A 19,401-nucleotide genomic window follows, 5' to 3' on the forward strand; every position below is an offset into this window, starting at 1 on the left:
TCAAAGAACGGATTCTCGCTAGTGCCCGCTTAAAAACACGCCATCTCATCACGTCGATTGTTCGTAAAAATCACGTGACTCTCTGTATGCGGTCCAAACCTCCAAACTCTATTTACACTCATCGCTCTCGATCGGTTTTTACCTGAATTCACACAGTTTGGCTGATTATTTCGTTACTTTACATTTGGTTGTGACATAGCAGTAATAATTACTCTTAAGATTAGTCTGTGGTGCTTAAAATGGCTGACCCAATTCAATCCAATGCTTCCATACCCCTTACTACGAAAAGTCGTAGACGCAGGCGGAGGACTCACAAGACATTTAAACAGATAATTGCGTCTTTGGCACTACAGTACTGAAAATATCAATTTATTGATTTTTGTGAATGCTGATTAGATTTAGTGCGTTGGCATATGTTTTAATCTTTACCGCTGTTTGGAGGTGTCCAAACAATCCGGATTCATCAATTCTCTGTCCAGCAATTAATTCGGTGCTGCCACCTGCTTTGCCCATATACAGTGAGAAGGTTGGAATTTATGTATCACCATTTATCACACAAGTGAACAGTACATACTTTCGATTCGGTCAACCTGTGGTTACAAAAGTTACCACTCTTGCAAAGTCATTGTATGAAGGTCACGTTGAACCTACTGTCCTACAGGTTGAAGATGTGGCACTCGAGAAATATGATATATACTTGAAGTCTTATGTCGACAAAATAATTGCTATTCAAGAAGATATATATGAGACAAAGATGCTCCCGACACATGTCAAACTCATATTGGAAACAACGAAAAACCACAGCTTGAAAGCACTAAGCGGCACAAAGAAAGCCGCAAAGCGTTTGGAGGTCGTCGGTGTGTATGTATTGCAGGTTTATCATGACCATATTGAGCCGGCCGTTCTAAAGGTCAATGCCAAAATTCTTTCTCACATCTCAACTTTGGCTAAAGAAAGCAAAGATGAAAGTGACGAATGCGATTGCACAGACGAAGACTGTGATTGCGACGACGACGAATACGAAGATGTGGATGAGCAAGTCCTGACGTCTACAATAACACGGATTGTTTCACGAACTGAGGTTCAGCTTACCAGTAGAAAGGCTGTCGATCCGCTTGCAACCCCTGAAATAACTCCTCCGGCGGAGCCTTTTGACCACGAATTGGCTTATCACAAAGCTCTAGTCGAGCAAGATATTATGGTCTGGAATTCTGAGTTCAGACAAGCAGGAAAGAGTGCAATTACATCTTTGACCGCTGAGTTGGAATCTTTGTTTCAATCTGCGAAACCAAAACTCGAGTCGGCCGCTAAAGCTAATTTGACAATCGCACAAGAAGAAGTCCAGAATGTCATTTCTAATTCAAGTGTGACGGAGTTAGAAGAGGATTTGTCAGCGATTTTAGTCCAGCAGGCCGATGCTGTTCGAAGCCAAGCGGTGGAAGCTGTTACCGCAGTATTACATGAGGCCGAAAGCATTCGAACTGGCACTCTAGCGGTTTTTAAATCCATTGCCGACGTCGGATTGCAAGAACTAGGGCGCAAGTGGGCGTCAATGGAAGGTATCACCTGGCGAGACTGGAAGGAGTTCACAGCGTTACGAGTCATGACTGAAGAGTTTGCGCAGGTCATAGTTGATATTCCTATAGATGAACAAATCGTGCGATCTGTGTTGGCGGACGTTGACACTGAAGTCAGCAAATGGACAAAACAAGTACAAGCAGAATTCACGCTGATAGCAGCCCTTGAGGATGCGAAGTCCTCTCTGCAATCTGGCGAATTGCCGCAGCAGGATGCCAGCACTGCGATAGAGAGTGAAGTTGTGAGTTCGCAACCAAAAATTGAACCTTTGACAACGACCGTCGCTGCGTCTGCTGAAGCACACGATGAGCTGTGATTTGTACATATACTTTTATTACTATTTTGTGTTTGACTTATGATCAACTCCAGCTGCTACCACCTGTGCAGCAACGGCCGCAGCATCAGAAGAATTTATATTTTCGGATAAATTATGCTTCGACTGCCACTGTTCCCGTAACTTCTTTGCCATTTTTTCTCGCCATCGATCCATCTCGATATTAACCTTCTCATTAATTCCCTCTTCCGTACGTTCTCTATCGTACTCTTCTATCCTATTCATGGCATCAGCGCATTCACGTTCGTATCGCTCGCGGTCGAGCTGAGATTTTGCGCGCGCCAAATCATCTTGCTTCTTCCACACTTGAAATTCAACGATAGCACGTTCTAGCAGTTCAGGATTGTCTAGCTGCCGCGCCGCCTGCTGAAATTGCTGTTCGCGAGCTGGAAACCGTTCTTCTAATTCACGCAACCTTCGTCTGTAGTAATCTCCTCCATCACGAGCAAGCATTCGAGGAATATCAGAGCCTGCAGGAAAGTAGATGCTGTTATCCATTTCTTGTAAAATCCACAAGACATTATTTTCCATGCTTTTTAAGTGTCTGTGCAGTAATGTAGCAGATACTGTATCTTGATGACTCTGACCTGGCGCAGTCGGCCAAACAGGGTTTTCAACCGAATCCAAGGCAGTTCTGATTTTCTTGCGAACATAAGCCTCATGCTTCTTGACTAAGACCGGATTGTATAACGGCGCAAGATATGGCTCGCCAACTTGTTCAGCCTGTTGCTGGGACAGATAGTTATGCTTTTCTCGATATATAGCTGAGGTCTTCCGTGACCGCTCTCGTTTTGTCATTGTTGCGCGACCTTTGCCAAACTGTTCCAATGCAGTCGAATGCGCTGAGTCGGTACGTGTCTTGAGATGTCGAAGGATTGCCCGCCGTCCACGTTTAGCATACGTTTTCGTAGGGCAGTTGGGGACAGGACAATGATAAACCATGACCTGCTCTGTTGAAGTCAAAGACACACCCTCGTGTTCAGACCCATCAGCCGGTTGCGCAATTGAATTTGACATAACTGAAGACGAAATTTCAAACTGATTATTTGACTGCGCCAAAATATCTGCAACGTCATCGCCATCGCTTTCATCGTCTTGTGAGTGGTGATGAGTGGCAGCAGACGATGCAGACGCGTATAACATATGCGGGTCAAGCGGTACATCGTCGTTTACATGTTGGTGTGACATTACGTGAATTTGTGTTTTGACGCGACGAGAAAGTAAACAAATAGACCTTTGTTGCTGCCCGTTTTGCATTAGATGACAGTAAATGGCATTCCAGCACTAATGAATGGGTTTAGGGTAATAAATGGTTGTAGTGTCCCCATGTGTTAGCCACCCCAGGGCAAAATAGCCACTTCGATGGTTACATGAGACAAGACATTTACATATTAACATATATATATTACCGGGAGAGGTAAAAAAAAAGTTGATTGAAGCAAACACTACGCCTTAATCCCAACACAATTAATAAAAAACAACGCTGTAACCATATGCCCTCATCGGAACTCGTACGCGTAATAGTTTCCGTGATCGCCGACGTGCGAAAGTTCCAACTGTTGGTACTTCTCTGAACTCTGGTGGAAGTACAAACCTGAGATCGAACCTGATAGCTGGTTAAAACAAATATAATAAAATCCGGCAAATGATGCCCCGTTAATGTCTCGGACGCGATGGTCCGGCACCAAAAAGCATTCTTTCCACCTCATAAAAATGTGATCTCGTTTTTCGAAATCAAGATGACAATAATCAGGTCGTTTTGCTTGCTTTGCTAATGGCCGCCATGACGGGAACCGTGCCCAATGTGCAATATCAGTCTTTTCCGATGCACCCCAGTCGCGACGGCGCGTAATGAAAGAGTATTTTGGTCCAATCATCTGACCCTCAAAGTAAGTCGTTAATGTAGGATGGTCTTCAGTCAGTCCTTGAATATGCAGATAGCCGCAAATAAAAGACTCTGTCATATCGACATGCTTTAGCTCAACGTGAACCTCATAGGTCGATCGACCAGACTGCTGAGTGCCAATAAATTTTGAACCCGAGCGAAGAAATGACGAAGAAGAATTTGATAGCGCACGTCTTGTGTGAATTAAATCTGACGCTGATTCTAATGGAAGCGGCAAAGACGACGAAACCACTTTTCGCCGAGACGACTCTTTTTGTGAAGTGGCTAACTGCGTAGGTGCAACAAAGACCTTCTTTACAATCGAACTTTCCCCTTCTGAAAGTTCGGCTGATGGCACCGGTGGCATTGCTATTTCTGGATTGAAGTATGAAACTAACGAGATTGGTTCTGGTTCAGACTGAGCTGGAGCTGCGTATCGTGGAGACCTTAAAACTGGAATTGAGATTGATGGTGGAGTAAAATAAAGGTCCGAAGACCGCGTCCATAAAGGTAAGCTTGGCGTTAGTTGTGGCACTGTTGAAGCTGTACTTGAAATCGATGAATTTGCGCGCTCGAGTACAGGTCTGTGAGAGTGTGCAACTCCACTGGACGAAGATGTTGATGGCCTTATCGAAGAAGGAGAAAAATGAGACGTTTGTGCTTGGTGGGCGTAAGAAAAAGTATTACGCATCCTAAACCAACAGAATGTTAGAATCCGATAATCTGTTATCACTCGATGGCAAATGAGCTCTTGCCAGAAATATAGAAAAATAGCTTTGACCAGTTTGGAATTTCAACTGGAGACAACTATAAATACTTTATAAAGCAATGAACAATTCATACCTTTAAAACATCATACTTGACTGATATTGTCTTTCTTTTAAAGAGACAAAACTGTTCAAGTTTATATATTTAAAAGCTTGCGTAGAACTAGAGAACGATAACAGCAAACTAGAATAAATTACCCGGCCGTAAACTATAAACGCCATGTTGCGTTTACCCTTACCCGACCCGCATTTCCTACCCCACGACCCCATTTGACATAACATATAGATAGAATTCTTCTTTTTTCTCTTACTTAGTTTTTTTTTTATTTTTTGGCCGTTTGTTTTTATCAGATTTATACTAACTCTATGTTAAAGGTAACCATTGGTAGTTTGTGGTTTCTATAAAGTTGTGCATAAGCTAATTGTGAAACCTTAAACGCGAACGGTACGCAACGCCATCGAGCCGCACAGTTCAAAGGCTTTGGCTTTCCAAAATAAAAACTGGACGCTTGGGTTGAGTGTGGGATAACGAGAAAAGAATTTGAGGAGACATCTACCAGCGATGTCGACGTCGTTTTCGCTAGTAAATAAAACGGCAGAGTCTAAGGTTTATGTTTCTTTAAGTTCACCAGAGGCACAATTGAAAAAGATCATAACAGAACATCACTTTAACCGCCGAGTAAGTGAACACTAATTATTGCAACCTGTATCTAATCGCCCGTGCCAGCTCGAAATCTTATTGCCGTCGGATATTTATGACGGTCAGTTGCAGTCATTGATTGAACTTAATGGCATAAGTTTTGGAACAAACAGCAAATATTACCATACAACAACAAGTCTTGGATCGTTTCTAAAATCGGAGTATCTTGATCCGTTTATCAAGCAAAGTAGGATACGAAGTTTCTAATATCAACTACAGTCTGACTTGTTAGATAATTGTCTTGTATTGTCACTTGGTAGTATTGATAGAGATGATGTTTATTGTATATATGACGGTGAGAGTTCGAATATTTTGAGCTTAGTGAAACAGTCTCATCAACTAGGTGTGCTACGGCTATCGTTGCGAAAAGAAACGTTTGAAAGGGCGGGATTGCAAGGAAAACTTTCTAGCTATTCGAAATCAAGATATAGTATGTTGCGAGTGTTTAAACACATCCAACAATGTTTTAACAAACGCAGTTGTTCAATTTGATCTACGACGTCCTAGTATGGTCCTCGGGAATAAAGCTTTCGACAGACTAGTTTGGGCTACCGAAAATTCTCCTCTACGGCAACCAGTTCAGTTTTTGGTGCGCACTTATTTGGCGGCCAAATCTTCGTCGTCATTACCTGAACTCCCGGTAGCTTTGAATGCGGTACCTTATGAGCCAACTTGTCTGATATCACATTATTCTGATGAGGTTATTGTTCCACCTCTATATCCAAATAAAAGTGTCTTGCAGTTCAAAGCTTCAAAATATCATTCAGTCGATAGGCGTATACGGTCGGAATACGCGGTAGAAGTGCTTAAAGAAGGATTATTGCACATACTTGAATGGACAGCGCTTCTGTCTGTCGAGAGTGAGCGGATACAAGCCAGCAATCAAATCGATCCTTTGCTATCGACATACCAAGTTTTTGCTGATGACAACGATGATGAGAACGACCCAAAACGTCGCAGTTGCAAAGTTACAAAGATTGCAATAGAAGGATTTTTAGGTGTTGACATGGTGTACGATATGTTTAAAAGCTTGCAAGACAGATTACCGATGATTAGCTGGGCAGTATTTACAGTTAATGGGTTTGAAGACGCGCCAGTCAGCTGGAAATCAGATGAACACTCATTTCTGATTAGTGGCGATAATGATTACGCAATAGTCATTAGGCCAGGAAGGACAGCAAACAATGACAGAAGCACGATTGTCTATGAAATTGTTGGAAGCGCTGACGCTCATAGCTAAGAATAATAAATACTATCTATGCTGGTGGATATATTAATCTAGATTCGTCACAAACAATGCCAAAGACGCCAAAAAAAAATCTAACAACGCATGCATACACCAATTTGAATGCTAAATAAACGACACATTCTATTAAATCTGCTGCATCTCAGAAACCTCCCAGCCTAAAGGCCCCGCCCATTCATCTTCCGTAATGCTTTCCCAGAAAGCCCAAAGAGTGCAGAAACTCAGCAACGTAAAAATACATGCAAAAAGCGATCCATCAATCTTGCCATTGGTTTCGTTGCAAATATAACGTGAAACAACAAACTCAAAAATTTGACCGATCACAAAGAAAAGAAAAGTAATAATAAGAAGAAAGAAAGGTTTTCGTTCTCGTAAAACTTTGATCACAAGGAACATTTCAAGCAGAAAGTAGATCACAATGGCTACTATTGGAAACAATAAATATATTGAATATATGGCGTAGTTTCGCAAAAGTTCAGGTCTTAATGGGGCAGACGCAAATTGGCCTGTCCAAGAAAATGCACTATCAAGGGCAATATAACCAGCACCAATAAAAACGGCAAAGCCAGAGAAAAATGTCAACGATGTTGAAAAGAATCCACCATCAGGAATCAGTTGGTAGGCGACAACAGCATTGACAAACAAAAGCCAAGCCGTAGACGCTGTACTACCAATCTCAATAGCGCTGAACCAGGAGAGAACTCTATGGTTTGTAAGGAAGCCGCCGCTAGCAAAGATTGCTGAAACAGAAACAATGAAATACGAAAAGTACAAAATTTGCATTTCTCGACGCCCGACAGCACCTGATCGCCTCTGAGCAAATAAGATAAAAAGGATACTCAATACCATTGCAAAAAACGAAATCACAATCAAGCCAAGGTTACCAAGGTTATGGCCAGATACTGTCCTAAAGCCGACAAGATTGCAGTATTTTTCAACATTATCAAATAACTAATAATCATCTTAGTATAGAGTTCATAAATCTCAGTTATAAGACTCACATTGCAAGCCGGTAAGTTTGAATAATAACAAAATCGCTGTTAATCAAGTTAGTACACATGAAGACAAATTGTTTGTTTACATTACGTTGAAGTTTCCATAATTTGACGACATTTTTATAAACAGTTTTGTGCTAAAACAACAAAAGCATGTCCTCTTTATAACTTATCAACGTAGTTTCAAGCAATTGAATAATGAATTCTGTTGTAGAAAATGTCTAAATTCAATGCTGTTGATGAATGTATGTTGTTTGGTCACTGCGTAAATTCACGCTACTATGTACTAACTAACATTATTCAGAGTGGGAACTAAAATCTGAATGGCTTCGTCAGGGCAAAATAACAATCTATTTTGGATTCAAAGTGCGAAATTGGACGTGCGGCACGTCAATTCTATAGCATAATATAGTTCGTGCATTTATACCCAAGATAACAGTACGCCTCTCAATATCCCTGAATTTCTGATTGTTTTTTTTTCTAATCTTGAATGCTATTTTGTTGATTCGGTTAACCATTTATTATTTTTGAACAGATTTGGAGTACAATTACACTATTCTTTGTTTATCTTGCATGAGGCACATGTTAACCTCCGCCAGAATTTCTCACAATGGCAGACGTTCAGCCCCACCAAAGTCCCCTCTACTACCACCCGTCCGAAGTTCACACTGGGGCACGGGCACAGAGAGATGCATCTGATGAGCATCTCGAACGGTCAATTGCAGTGCCAGATTTTGCGGATTTTCCTTCATACAGTCCGGTACCAGGTACAATGACGTCTTCATCTTTGACGCCATCAATAGGAGGCCTGAAGCCTGCTGCACCTATAGTGTCATCGCCAAATCACGATCTTGCGTCTTCAGAAAGGGTTGCGGTCAGTCCTCAAGCTTCTACTGCTTCAATCACTTCTAGTCTCAATACGACTTCGCCTTCTCAGCAAGCGGCCCCCGAAACCGTATCGTCGATGTCATTGCCATCAAGCCAAACTTTTTCAATGTCATACACTGCCAAGCCAGCTCATTCTCCTCTCCCCCAAATGCCAACCACTCCGCAGCGGTTTCCACAGTCTGATATGCGACGTCAAGGCTCTTTAAATCGTCCCCGACTACCCAGATCGTTTTCACTTGGTGGTGCCGGTGTACGAAGGAACCCGTCCACGCAGGGGTCACCACTTGCTATGACGCCAGTCTTGCAACAGCAGTCGCCACACATTTCCAACTCAAATACGGAGCCAATTACGCCTGCGGAGTATGCATTACACATTGTTTTCACTCAGGTTTGTTGGTTTCTTGCCGGATCATTAATAGCTTCTCATCATTTATTCTAGTTTGTAAGACAAGCGGAAAAAAAATTAACAATGTGTCTGGCATATTCTCCTGATGAAGAGCCCCCAATATCTTCATTGCTTGGATCAGGCGCTGATCCGGCATTTGACAAGATTCTTAAATCATTGGGATATATTGCGCGTCAAAAGCCACGACCGGTAATAGATGCTGTGATGTTCTGGAGAAAATCAAAGTCGGAGGCTGCATCTGCTGCTGCGCGTGACAAAGCTGCTGTTCAGCAACAGCATCAGAGTTTTCAATCTACACAACAGGCACTTGGTGGCCGTCACAAGGCAAGCAAAAGTTTATCCGATCGCTCGCCAATTGGCCACAGAAATGCTTTAAGAAGTCCTGGGACGCCGTTGACTAGTACTCATAAAAATATCTCACTTCATTTTCACAAACACAATCATACAGTTCACAATATTGCTCCTTCTCCCTTACCAATTCCATCAGTATCTGACAAAGCCCAGCAAGCCGACCGAAAAAGTCTGATCTCTATATATATTTTGTGCCGAGTACTTATTGAAGTTGTCAAGCAAACTGAGGTTTTGGGTGACGAAATGGGCGATAAATTGGAAGAAATTGTTTTCAAGCAGATTAAGACCGCAGATCCAAGCCTATTGACACAAAGTGCCATTCGAACCGCTAATTGGAATTTGTTCGCTGAACTTTTGGGTCAAATGTCCCAAATGCGGTTTGCCAGTGTCAGTGACATGTTTATTGCTGAACTGGAAAGAACAAAAGGTGAAACGAATGCTACCAAAGAGCAAGAAATCAATGCACAATTGGTCATCCATGGCATGAAATATTTGCGCTTAAAGGTACCTATCATAGTGTCTTTCGTTCTCTAAATAGCAGTAACTCATTCTTAGGTATATCCCATGGATGCTTTTGAGGATTCGGCAGACTTTATGGAGTCTATATCGAACTTTTTCATACTATCCCATGGCCAACGTGTCAAGCAAGCTTATTGCGACGTTATTAATCAGCTGTTGCTGTCCATAGCTGGTGTAATAACGGCTGAGGTCAATCATCCGACATGGGTAAATGCTGTTACAACATCATATCCACGAGCTCAAACGATGTTTACAAAGCAGCGATACTGGGTATCTGCATTTCAATTGTCCTGCACCCTTTTGTGCGTTGCGCCGTCGGAATACTTTTCTGAGCACTGGGTGTCACTCATAGAAGCCAACTACTCGAAACTGAAAGACAGAAATTGCAGACTAGTTTTTATAACAGGGTTATGCCGTCTCCTTTGGGTTTATCTACATAGATGCACAGAGTCGTTAAACAATGTGCTAAAGAGGCTGGATACTATCACCAAAACTCTGTTTCTTGGCGTTCAAAGAAAGCAGTGGCTTACAGCTGAACTAGGTGTTGTAGAAGCATGCGTTCAACTAATTAGAGTAATCGGTGCAAGCCATCCTGAATATTGTTTGAAGAACATTGTGTTTCCACTGCTGAGCAGCGACACCTTATTATCTGCCAGTGATCAGTATTTATCAGCTGAGCATCTAGCACCAGAGCGTATGCTTGTCGGGATTCAATCATTTCTTGAGATCATTTCAGATGCGTCTGTCGGCCGATTTCCTCCCTTCTATGCGCCTCAACAGCAAGAAAATGCAGAAGAGGATACTAAGAATTATGATCAAAAACTAGTCACTGATATTCCTTCCAGTCCATTGTTTAAAGAGCACTATCAACATTTTTCACAACTACTTGGCAAAATTATGCTCATCTGTGATTCGCATTTTGGTGGACAGGCGGTGTTAGATGAGAAACTGGGGCATACGCTCAAAACGCCAAGTTCATCTTTTTCGTTTACAAGTGCTGCGACTAATCTTAGCAATGCAAATGAGACTGCTCATGCTAAATACGAGCTTCTGCTCACAGTTTTTGAGGCAATTCCTGAGTGTATTCCCCACTCAGTCAGTTTTAGCAAAATTGTCGAGATTCTTTGCAAAGGCTCTGCTCATCCTGACAACAGAGTTTCATTGGCCGCTGCAAATGCGCTCAAGAGTTTGGCAAAGAGTGGTAAGTGCCAAACCCAGACAATCGTGACCGCCTTTGCTAGATTTATTTTCAATTACGAGGAGCGCTACTCGGGGACGACTGTCGAAGGTGGCGTTTTAGACGCTTCGTCGTTCATTGAGTCTACATTACTCTTATATGTTGATCTGCTCAACATTTGGATTGACGTTATACGACAAAAGACAGCAGAACACAGGGAAGCACTGGTTAGCGGTAGTGTTTCCAATATGGACACTCCAACATCTACAGATTCTTCCAAAGTCGAGGAAATGGAGATAACATCAGTGTGGTCTGTTGTTGAAGAAGTTGAAAGTAACGGTTTGTTTTTTCTATGTTCACAAAGTCGTGTTGTGCGGCGGCATGCTGTTATGGTGTTACGATTAATAAGAGTGTTTGATTCAGCTTTGGCTGAACAAGCTGAGGTTCTCCGAATGCAACCGAAGAAACCGGCGGAGGACATAGAATCAATGTCACGCATTATCGATGTACTTGAGTCACCCGATGGGTGCGGCATTCTTAATTTTGACACGGTGGGACCTAATAGTGCCACTACTGTTTCAACTGCTGAGCGGGTCAGGCTCATGCAGTTAATACAAGAAGGTAAAGAGACAGGAAGAGCAGGCATCTTGGTATTTCTTGCACAATCTGAATCAGGCGTGGACTCTGCATTATGGTTGCGCATATTTCCCAGGTTTTTGGGTATTTGTTTGAGTAGGTTTCCAATGCCAGTAGGTTTATGTTGCAGTAGTGTCTGTGGACGTCTATTGCATCTATATAGATTACTGCTGGAAATTGTCGACGCACAACAAAAACTTGCGTCGACGATTCACTTGCTCGACAGTCACGCGAGGCACAATATGCGAACAGGATCGCAAGTGCTTATCGAGCAATGGAAACTATATCTCATTGTTGCGTGTTGCACTCTGACAGCGACGGACGATCAGGATGATCCATCAGCGGCGAGATCGCAACAGAGTCAGTCTAAGCGGAAAGGTCCGCCGCCGCTATCTTTAGATTTTAAAAGAATCAATTCAGCTAAGGCATTGTTCAAGATGGTAATTCCATTGCTTCAGGTTGACTTTGCGTTGCTTCGGGAAGCGGTAATTGCTGGGTTGGGATGCATTAACATTAATCTGTATAAGACTCTGATTGAGTCACTAGAGCCAATGACTGTGATGCTTCTGGATGGAAGGAAAGTTTCTCCTGTACCTTCTAGTGTTCACCAGTCACCAAGTTCGTCTGTCCATCACTTCAGACGAAATAAGAAGCAAGACGGACTTCGTATTGCTGTGGCCCACGTACTGCAGCTGACCTCTCATTTTCTGAAGGAGAGGAGCATCTATCGGGATTCGTGGATATTAGACAGGCAGATTGCCTTTGCGAAAGACACCAAAAATTTTCTTTGCCAACCCGAAGTCCAAGTGGACTGGGAGTGTCAACAACTCCGCCAATATTTTTGTGGATTTGTGCAGACTTTATATGAAGGTATTCAAAGAACTTCGAATCCAACGAAGTGGTTGCCATTTGAGGCACGGGTATCTTTATTTATGATGGTTGAAGAATGGTGTGGCTATGGCCAATACAGCTATCTTGCTGCAGAACGTAACGAAAGGATGCGAAAATCGGGACTTGAGCAATGTCGTGATACCGCCGACCAGGGCGTTTTAATGGCCTCAATCGAAGTTGAAAAGTCTAGACTTGAGTTGGCGGCATTAAACGCCATGGCGTCAATCTTAGAAGGCTCCCTTGCAGAAACGATTGAAAACCACGGGGCCCAAGCAGCAGTTATGTCTTTTGATGTTCGAGCCATTTTCACTTGGACACATTCGATATTCCAGAGTGGTTCCGAAAAGTTGCACCCCATTGGCAGGAAAGCAATAATAAGCATGCTGAAATCTAACAGAGATTTCAATGATATATTTTCAAAAGTCATAACCTTCTGTTACAGCGAGGTTCCAGGCCCCAAAGCGAACGAAAGTTACTTTTTTGCAGTAGCTGACTTGCTAATTGAGGACCCTAGCTATCCATGTGATGTCAGACAACCTTTGGCACTTGGACTTTTCAAGATTGGTGACGAGAAATTGGATGTTCGAGTTAAGGCAGCCGAACTGTTAAGAGCGGTCGAGAGTCGCTATTTTGGCAAATGCAGCGTCAAAGAGTATGAAATCAGTATCTCCGACCGAACTACTGCGGTTTACAAACGAGCGCAATTTAACCTGTCAAACCGATTTGCTACCGAATACGAGGAGTTCAAGTATGTCATACTTTCGGAGCTCACTATGTTTTTTGGTGTTGTTGCCCCAGCCCTCAGACGCGATATGCTAGCTATTTTGATTCCGTGGATATCAACTGTTGAACTCCAGCTGGATTCAAACGGCAAGGATCCATCACCTTCTGCTTATATGGTTATGACAAATTTATTTGATATCACTGTGAGATTCAGCAGCAAGATTCAGAATGAAATTGAGGCTTTGTGGGTTACGCTGGCATCGGGTCGTCATTTGGGAAATGTTCGAGCCATTCTAGATTTTCTGATTAACAGCAGTGTGGAAAAACATGATCCCGCTTTTGTTGAATATGGAAAGCAGATAGTTGTTTATTTGGCCTCCACGCCGGCGGGTGCTAAATTGGTTGAAGCACTGGTTGCATACATTCAACCTACGAGTATGCTGGTTACTCGTGAGGATCCTAGAGAGTATCCTGGGATTGAGGACGAGTTTCCATACATAGCAGATTTATCGCTTTCATTACCTCCGTCGAATAAAGAAGTATGTTAATTGCTTTTATTATCATTTGTTTGTACTGACCACAAAGGCTCAACTCGGCTTTTCGATTGGGCAGTTAGCAATGATTCTGTTGGTAGATCTGATGGTTTCGCCTGTAGCTGCAATGTCCGAGAATTTGGCTGTTCTACTGCATGTAGTTTTTGTACTCTTGGATCACTTTAATCCTTTGGTTCAAGAGCAAGCGCGTGAGCTACTTGTACACCAGATTCATGAGTTAATTCTGTCTTCGGAAACAGAGATTGATACTGAAAGTTACGGAGATACGGCTCAGTTTATCGATCTCATTAGACGGCGAGACAGTCAAACAGTATGGCTTTACGACGATTTTTATCGAAACGAGACAGCCATGCGAACTCCAAAGAACATGGATCGAATGATACAAAAGGTGTTCGTTATTTTTATGGCTAAGTATCCAACTTTAAGAGAGGAGTGGAGTCGTGTTGCGCTGACATGGGCCACGACCTGCCCGGTTCGGCACTTTGCATGCCGATCCTTGCAAATCTTTCGCTCGTCTTTCGTGCTAATTGATCAAAACATGCTTGCTGATATGCTTGTGCGCTTATCCAACACAATTGCAGACTCTGATCACGGCATTCAGAACTTTGCGATGCAGATTTTAATGACGTTGAACGCCATCGCAGATAAAATTGATATTGAAGATCTTGCAAATTATCCACAAATCTTTTGGGTTACAGTGGCTTGTTTGCAGACTGTGCACCAACAAGAATTTATTGAAGGCGTTACAATATTGGAGGCCCTACTCAACAAGTTCTCACTTTCGGACCCAAATGTTGTGAGTTTGTTTACTTCTGCTTTTCCACTTAAGTGGGAGGGCAAATTTAACGGTTTGCAAAAGGCTTTATTGCCTGGTTTGAGGTCTAGCAAGTCGTATGATCAAACTATGCGAGTGCTCGACAAACTCAATGAACTTGAACTGAATGAGATTGTGGGAGACAACACGCGATTGCTCTACGGTATTCTGGCAAACATACCGAGGTTTTTGCATTGCCTAGAATCCGGTGATTTGTCGCAAGATGTGGTTGATGCTGCAGAGCGACTTACGCAGCTGGCCGAGCAAGACGGAATGCCAGTTCTGTCGCGCATTTTAAACTCTTTAGCTAAAGGACGTTTTAGAGTTCGACACGATTTCATTCGTCAAGTTGTGCATGCACTACAAGTTTCAAGTCTGTTTCATGACAACGAAGCTAGTGTAATGGTGTTTCTATTAGGATTTCTGTCCAACAAGATCAAGTACGTTCAGATTGAGACTATGGAGTTTTTGAAGTACCTTTTTCCATTGATCGATATGACGCGCCCAGAGTTTGTCGCTCTTGGTGCGGATTTGATATCACCTTTACTGCGCTTGTTGCAGTCCGATGCCGCAGAGCAAGCTTTACAGGTGCTGGATGAAGCAACTTATATACCTGGTACTGAGATGGACAAGCATGTTTTAGGAGCGTCTCTCGGAGGGTTTACGACATCTACTTCTACATTTGGTATTCCAAATGAAGACGGCTGGGCGGTGCCTAACCATGCTGTGCAAGCGGCAGTAACTCGAAACAACGTGCATGCGGTGTTTTATTTGTGTGATGTGTCTAATCCTGAGTATCAGGATCCGGCCATGACAGTTGAATTCTCACGAGACGAGTATGCGCTTATGGGTCTTCAGTCACCGCCACAGATGCGACCGAATCCAAGTCAATTGATCGCCGGAATGGCTGACGGTGGGTATTTTGGTGGCGCATTTGGAATCAGGAGCGATACCATGGCATCATACACAGTTGGCGATGACAGTGAAGGACAGTTGTCGCATATGGTTGCGACACTTGACAATTTGAATTCGTTTTTTGCAGAAGAGGCAACAGGTTATACAACCGTGCTTGAGTAGTTATGAAGGAAGGAAGATAACAAAAAATTGTGTAAGTCAATTTTGAGTCGAAGCTTAATTTGATACTAACTAGCTTCAGATATAAAACTTAACATAATGCTAAGTGCAGATTTGTTATGACGTTGATTAAAGAGGTTTTATGGAAGTTTGATACGCGCAATATAAGCAGAACAGTGCTTTTGCTATTTTTACATTTTCTTGCGTTTGGGTATAAAATGATGGCAATGATATTATTAAACTTATGAAGCAGCATCGTAAAGTAATACAGAAGCAGAAATCTCTGAAACCTGGTCGGACCAAGACACAAAAATAGTCATCCTAAGCCGTCTATGTTATCAGCGTAATTTAGAGCGTGATACAATAATATGATGTATGTTGAGAATTAATGAACAAGCACTCTTAACTATTTTGGCTTGTCCTTGACAGAAAAGTGAAGTTCTAATTTTGTCAGCTCGATCGCCAGAGTGCCTCATTGAGAGATGTGATGCAGAAGATAAGCCGTAAACATTTCTTGTTTGCGATTCCCAAGCAGAGAAAAAAAAGAAGCGTCAAAGTTAGCGTGGCATTTTACTTCGTGCATGTGTGCGAGTGCAGAAGAATGACTAACGATGAACTCAGAGCAGACATGTTGTACTTACTGTTGAAAGCAGCCGGTTTGCAGAGAATATTCAGCATACGCCTTGAGGGAAAATCCGCCAATTTGTACCCATGAACAGATGCACGGCATAAGAATGACAGACAGCGTTGTCGGTGGTCAGAAACGTCGTCAAATAGAAGTGGCATTATATGGCAAGTATAAACGTGGCAGAACACAGAATCTCTAGTGGGTCTAGTTGAAATCAGCACTAGAGGCAGTAACTCCATATAAATTTCAACGAATTATCTTCAATTCTAGTCATACAATTTGCACATTGAACGATGAGCACACTCCAAAGTCCCTATAAATAGCGTTCAATTTTCTGTCAGCACCAGTTAGAAGCCACTGTCTAGTATATGCTTATGCGTGGATAATTCACAACTTTACATCTTGTAGTGATTTGTGTGCAGCTTCTATTTCATTTGGACAGTGTACCATTCTTAAAAGTACTGTAAACAATCAATGGAGATAAATTAGATTAGGGCGGTCTCCAGAGTAATACGGTCACTTAGCCGTCGCAACCCCGTTGAGTCCATAGCTTGATGTATACACGCGTGACAAAATGTATGCCTTATGTCGTTACCGTAGTCACTTCTTGTAGTGGTGTTATATACGACAAGAAGTTGAATATGGTTTTGTGCGCACCAAACAACATATTGGCCATATCAGAGACTCGTAAAGTCTTTCTACGTAAGGTAAATTAGTTTTCCAATCCGATTTCTCTTCTATATCGTTATCCTCCTCAGCTAGCCAAGTCTTCGCCGTCTTGTTTAGCAGAATACAATCTTAAAGTGGACAGCTGATGATCATTTAAGGTTTTGATTGATATCCAGGGGTTGACACCAAACCGAGTCAGAACAAGGAAAACTAAATTTGGCCGACAAAGAAGCTCAAAACCGGCATATGTTTGCCCAAGATTTTCTTCGCGCTCTTTAGAATTAGAAAAACCGGGAGCGTTGTGCAAAATGCGCCGTCTTAAACGGCTGCTTGCGCTGCTATTGACGCTGTTTATCGCGATCATGCTGTTTCTGCATACATCTTCATCTTCATACGTCGCAAATCCTGCCCGTCATTCTTCTTCCAGAAATTCCAACCCAGCTGTCAATCCGAGGCAAATTTTTGCATTTTCGGCGCTGTCCCATCTGGCTGACTCCTATCTTGCTTCTCCTAAGCATGCAAAGAATGTGCTTGTTCTTGCGGGGAGTACGAAAGTTGCATCCAGCTTGATCCAACTAGCAAATGATCTAGCTTTGGAGTTCGAACGGCAAGCTAGTATTCAAGAAAGCGACCTCTCTGCTGCTGATTTTAATGTTCCCTCTGTGCATTTTGTTTTCTTTGGTCCATATTCGGTTGATCTTGACTTCTTTGTGAAAGCGAATGGAGCAAATGCAACACTTCTGTATGTTCACGATGGCCGAGCTAGATTAAGTAACCGCGGACGCAGTTTAGCGTCGGATACATATCGTACACATGAAGAAAACATTGCAGCTGAAACTGTGAGCACATTTGATCTAGCACCTGGGGCTGTGCGGACGGCATTGGAGACAACTTACAGATATCTAAGGCCAGAAAGTACTATATGGTCGCCTGACGGGGAAACCAATCCTGAGTTTGCTAATCAATTGCGCGGGTATCTTGGTAGTTTTGATTCTAAATGGTCACCGATTGAGCTTCCCGCAGCAGAACTGGACGATCTTCAATGGTTAGCGTATATTGGCCTGCAAGGCTTGAAAAGTAAACTTATCGCTAGCTATTAAGACTTAACTTACATTTTATAGAATGGGCAAATCGTGAGATTGATATTGTTATCTCAGTTACTTCGCATCCAGGCTCATTGATCCGTTTGCTTGAGTCGATTGCACGAGCCAAATACTACTATTCCACAAAGCCCCGGATTACAATATACCTTCCGCCGGGACCATCTGACCCGAGTCTTATAAATTACATTGAACATACTCTGGGTTATCCTCAGAATCGAATATTTTTGCAGTCTCTGTTGCCTAATCCTGTCTCGCAACAGCATTCAACCTCTAAAGACAGTATTTTTTTGTCTGCGATCCGAGCATACGTTCCGTCGTCAAAACGCGCCAGTGTGCTTATTTTATCGGACACAGTACGTCTCAGCGCATACTGGTATCACTGGACAATGTTTGCGATGTTACGGTTTTCTCCCGCTGTGTTGGATACAGAAATGACTTCAAATTTGCAGCAACTAGCGGGCATCACACTTTGCCCTCCTATTGATGCAACTCAACTACCTCACTATTTTCTAACTGAAAGCAAGTCGAAGCTTTCATGTACGTTATACTTTCCACCTCATTTCCGAGTTTTGCAAAGTTTTTTTGCTGCACGCACGACTAACGCTCAAGAACGGGGAGTTCGTCGAACTCTCCCAGTACCAAACGAGCTGTCATTTTTGAAGTCGCAGACTACATCGTCATCCTATGACATGAGAGAGTTTGCATTGCCTATATATCTACGCGGATACCTGTTCTTATCGCAACTATATGGAGCAATGCCTGCTATTGACGACTTTCTGATTGAGAGCAGGCTCGACAGACTATCGGAGCAGCCGACAGAACTTATAGTGACTCCAATTTATAACTGGATTTTGATGTCTGGTGGGAGTGCATCGTTCCCATTGGATATGTCTGAGAATCCTTTGTGGAAAAATGTTATTATTTACGCGGATTATGAGAACGAAGCGAACTCAACTTTACAAGCCATCAGTCAACGTGGAACAGAATTCGTGCAGTTTTTAAGTCCGGAATGTAACGTTGTTGACAAGGATCATCCTCTTGTGAAAAAACTTAATGAGTACATAGCTCATCGCTCCATGAGCCTGGCGGAATATGGAATCCGTCCCCACCAAGAGGAGCAAGAAGATATTAGGGGTCTTATATCGAAATTTGACGACGACTGGTCAGATGTTTTTTGTAATTTGCAAAAGGCAGATACCACAGACAATGAGGCAATTGATCAACTGCATGAAAAATCGGAGCGCGCAAAAAGTCTGGAAGAAGAAAGAAAGGAGCATTCGGGTAAAATTATTTTGAACGCGGCAAACTCCAAGACCAATATTCATCGAGAGAAAGCGGTTTATGCCAAGGATAATAAAGGCACACGGTCTTCAGCATCTGTTGATGAGATTGCATCTGCATTGCCAGCTGATTAACGGGGTTGAATATTTTACATAGCGGAATAGTCATTATTCTGCATTAAC

The 19,401-nt window shown here is 42.6% G+C and overlaps 7 protein-coding genes across 7 annotated transcripts; 4 read left to right on the forward strand and 3 right to left on the reverse strand.

Annotated features, from left to right (window-relative positions):
- The first annotated feature begins 13 nt into the window (after positions 1-13).
- On the forward strand, positions 14-1,905 carry V1512DRAFT_51552 (uncharacterized protein). Its single transcript, XM_066918423.1, has 2 exons — positions 14-352; positions 403-1,905. The coding sequence occupies exons 1-2, from the start codon at positions 240-242 to the stop codon at positions 1,892-1,894; spliced, it is 1,605 nt and encodes a 534-aa protein (XP_066770087.1). The 5' UTR covers positions 14-239; the 3' UTR covers positions 1,895-1,905.
- Positions 1,672-3,167, reverse strand: V1512DRAFT_266150 (uncharacterized protein). Its single transcript, XM_066917044.1, has one exon. It carries the CDS (start codon positions 3,098-3,100, stop codon positions 1,916-1,918), a length of 1,185 nt encoding a protein of 394 aa, XP_066770088.1. The 5' UTR covers positions 3,101-3,167; the 3' UTR covers positions 1,672-1,915.
- Positions 3,168-3,296: 129 nt separating this feature from the next.
- V1512DRAFT_228660 (vacuolar import and degradation protein-domain-containing protein) lies at positions 3,297-4,718 on the reverse strand. Its single transcript, XM_066913897.1, has 2 exons — positions 4,641-4,718; positions 3,297-4,594 (listed from the first exon to the last, which is right to left on the reverse strand). The coding sequence occupies exon 2, from the start codon at positions 4,486-4,488 to the stop codon at positions 3,412-3,414; it is 1,077 nt and encodes a 358-aa protein (XP_066770089.1). The 5' UTR covers positions 4,489-4,594; positions 4,641-4,718; the 3' UTR covers positions 3,297-3,411.
- A 274-nt stretch (positions 4,719-4,992) lies between these two features.
- Positions 4,993-6,537, forward strand: V1512DRAFT_266155 (ribonuclease P 40kDa subunit-domain-containing protein). Its single transcript, XM_066917045.1, has 5 exons — positions 4,993-5,243; positions 5,292-5,451; positions 5,497-5,559; positions 5,608-5,694; positions 5,744-6,537. Exons 1-5 carry the CDS (start codon positions 5,127-5,129, stop codon positions 6,502-6,504), a joined length of 1,188 nt encoding a protein of 395 aa, XP_066770090.1. The 5' UTR covers positions 4,993-5,126; the 3' UTR covers positions 6,505-6,537.
- On the reverse strand, positions 6,464-7,781 carry V1512DRAFT_287613 (chitin synthase III catalytic subunit). The gene is made up of 3 exons (XM_066918116.1): positions 7,597-7,781; positions 7,512-7,547; positions 6,464-7,461 (listed from the first exon to the last, which is right to left on the reverse strand). Exons 1-3 carry the CDS (start codon positions 7,621-7,623, stop codon positions 6,637-6,639), a joined length of 888 nt encoding a protein of 295 aa, XP_066770091.1. The 5' UTR covers positions 7,624-7,781; the 3' UTR covers positions 6,464-6,636.
- Positions 7,782-7,867: 86 nt separating this feature from the next.
- Positions 7,868-15,808, forward strand: V1512DRAFT_51629 (cell morphogenesis N-terminal-domain-containing protein). Its single transcript, XM_066918424.1, has 5 exons — positions 7,868-8,781; positions 8,833-9,654; positions 9,706-13,635; positions 13,682-15,572; positions 15,621-15,808. Exons 1-4 carry the CDS (start codon positions 8,116-8,118, stop codon positions 15,539-15,541), a joined length of 7,278 nt encoding a protein of 2,425 aa, XP_066770092.1. The 5' UTR covers positions 7,868-8,115; the 3' UTR covers positions 15,542-15,572; positions 15,621-15,808.
- A 1,389-nt stretch (positions 15,809-17,197) lies between these two features.
- V1512DRAFT_211096 (uncharacterized protein) lies at positions 17,198-19,353 on the forward strand (the record flags this gene model as incomplete). The annotated part of the gene is made up of 2 exons (XM_066913522.1): positions 17,198-17,912; positions 17,957-19,353. 2 exons carry the CDS (start codon positions 17,198-17,200, stop codon positions 19,351-19,353), a joined length of 2,112 nt encoding a protein of 703 aa, XP_066770093.1.
- Positions 19,354-19,401: the final 48 nt, after the last annotated feature.

Source organism: Lipomyces arxii, assembly GCF_038497795.1.
Source record: "Lipomyces arxii strain Phaff 12-163 unplaced genomic scaffold V1512scaffold_17, whole genome shotgun sequence".
NCBI classification, from domain to species: Eukaryota; Fungi; Ascomycota; class Lipomycetes; order Lipomycetales; family Lipomycetaceae; genus Lipomyces; species Lipomyces arxii.

Excerpts from the sequence above, each read along its gene's own strand:
- V1512DRAFT_51552 (XM_066918423.1), top strand. The coding sequence starts at position 240 with ATGGCTGACCCAATTCAATCCAATGCTTCCATACCCCTTACTACGAAA. Across the intron at positions 353-402 it reads ATTGCGTCTTTGGCACTACA|TGCGTTGGCATATGTTTTAA; the intron begins GTACTGAAAATA and ends GATTAGATTTAG.
- V1512DRAFT_266150 (XM_066917044.1), bottom strand. The coding sequence starts at position 3,100 with ATGTCACACCAACATGTAAACGACGATGTACCGCTTGACCCGCATATG.
- V1512DRAFT_228660 (XM_066913897.1), bottom strand. The coding sequence starts at position 4,488 with ATGCGTAATACTTTTTCTTACGCCCACCAAGCACAAACGTCTCATTTT.
- V1512DRAFT_266155 (XM_066917045.1), top strand. The coding sequence starts at position 5,127 with ATGTCGACGTCGTTTTCGCTAGTAAATAAAACGGCAGAGTCTAAGGTT. Across the intron at positions 5,560-5,607 it reads TGTTTATTGTATATATGACG|GTGTGCTACGGCTATCGTTG; the intron begins GTGAGAGTTCGA and ends CTCATCAACTAG. Across the intron at positions 5,695-5,743 it reads CTATTCGAAATCAAGATATA|TTGTTCAATTTGATCTACGA; the intron begins GTATGTTGCGAG and ends TAACAAACGCAG.
- V1512DRAFT_287613 (XM_066918116.1), bottom strand. The coding sequence starts at position 7,623 with ATGTCGTCAAATTATGGAAACTTCAAC. Across the intron at positions 7,548-7,596 it reads CAAATTATGGAAACTTCAAC|CGATTTTGTTATTATTCAAA; the intron begins GTAATGTAAACA and ends CTTGATTAACAG. Across the intron at positions 7,462-7,511 it reads CAAACTTACCGGCTTGCAAT|TTATTTGATAATGTTGAAAA; the intron begins GTGAGTCTTATA and ends GATGATTATTAG.
- V1512DRAFT_51629 (XM_066918424.1), top strand. The coding sequence starts at position 8,116 with ATGGCAGACGTTCAGCCCCACCAAAGTCCCCTCTACTACCACCCGTCC. Across the intron at positions 8,782-8,832 it reads TACACATTGTTTTCACTCAG|TTTGTAAGACAAGCGGAAAA; the intron begins GTTTGTTGGTTT and ends CATTTATTCTAG. Across the intron at positions 9,655-9,705 it reads TGAAATATTTGCGCTTAAAG|GTATATCCCATGGATGCTTT; the intron begins GTACCTATCATA and ends ACTCATTCTTAG.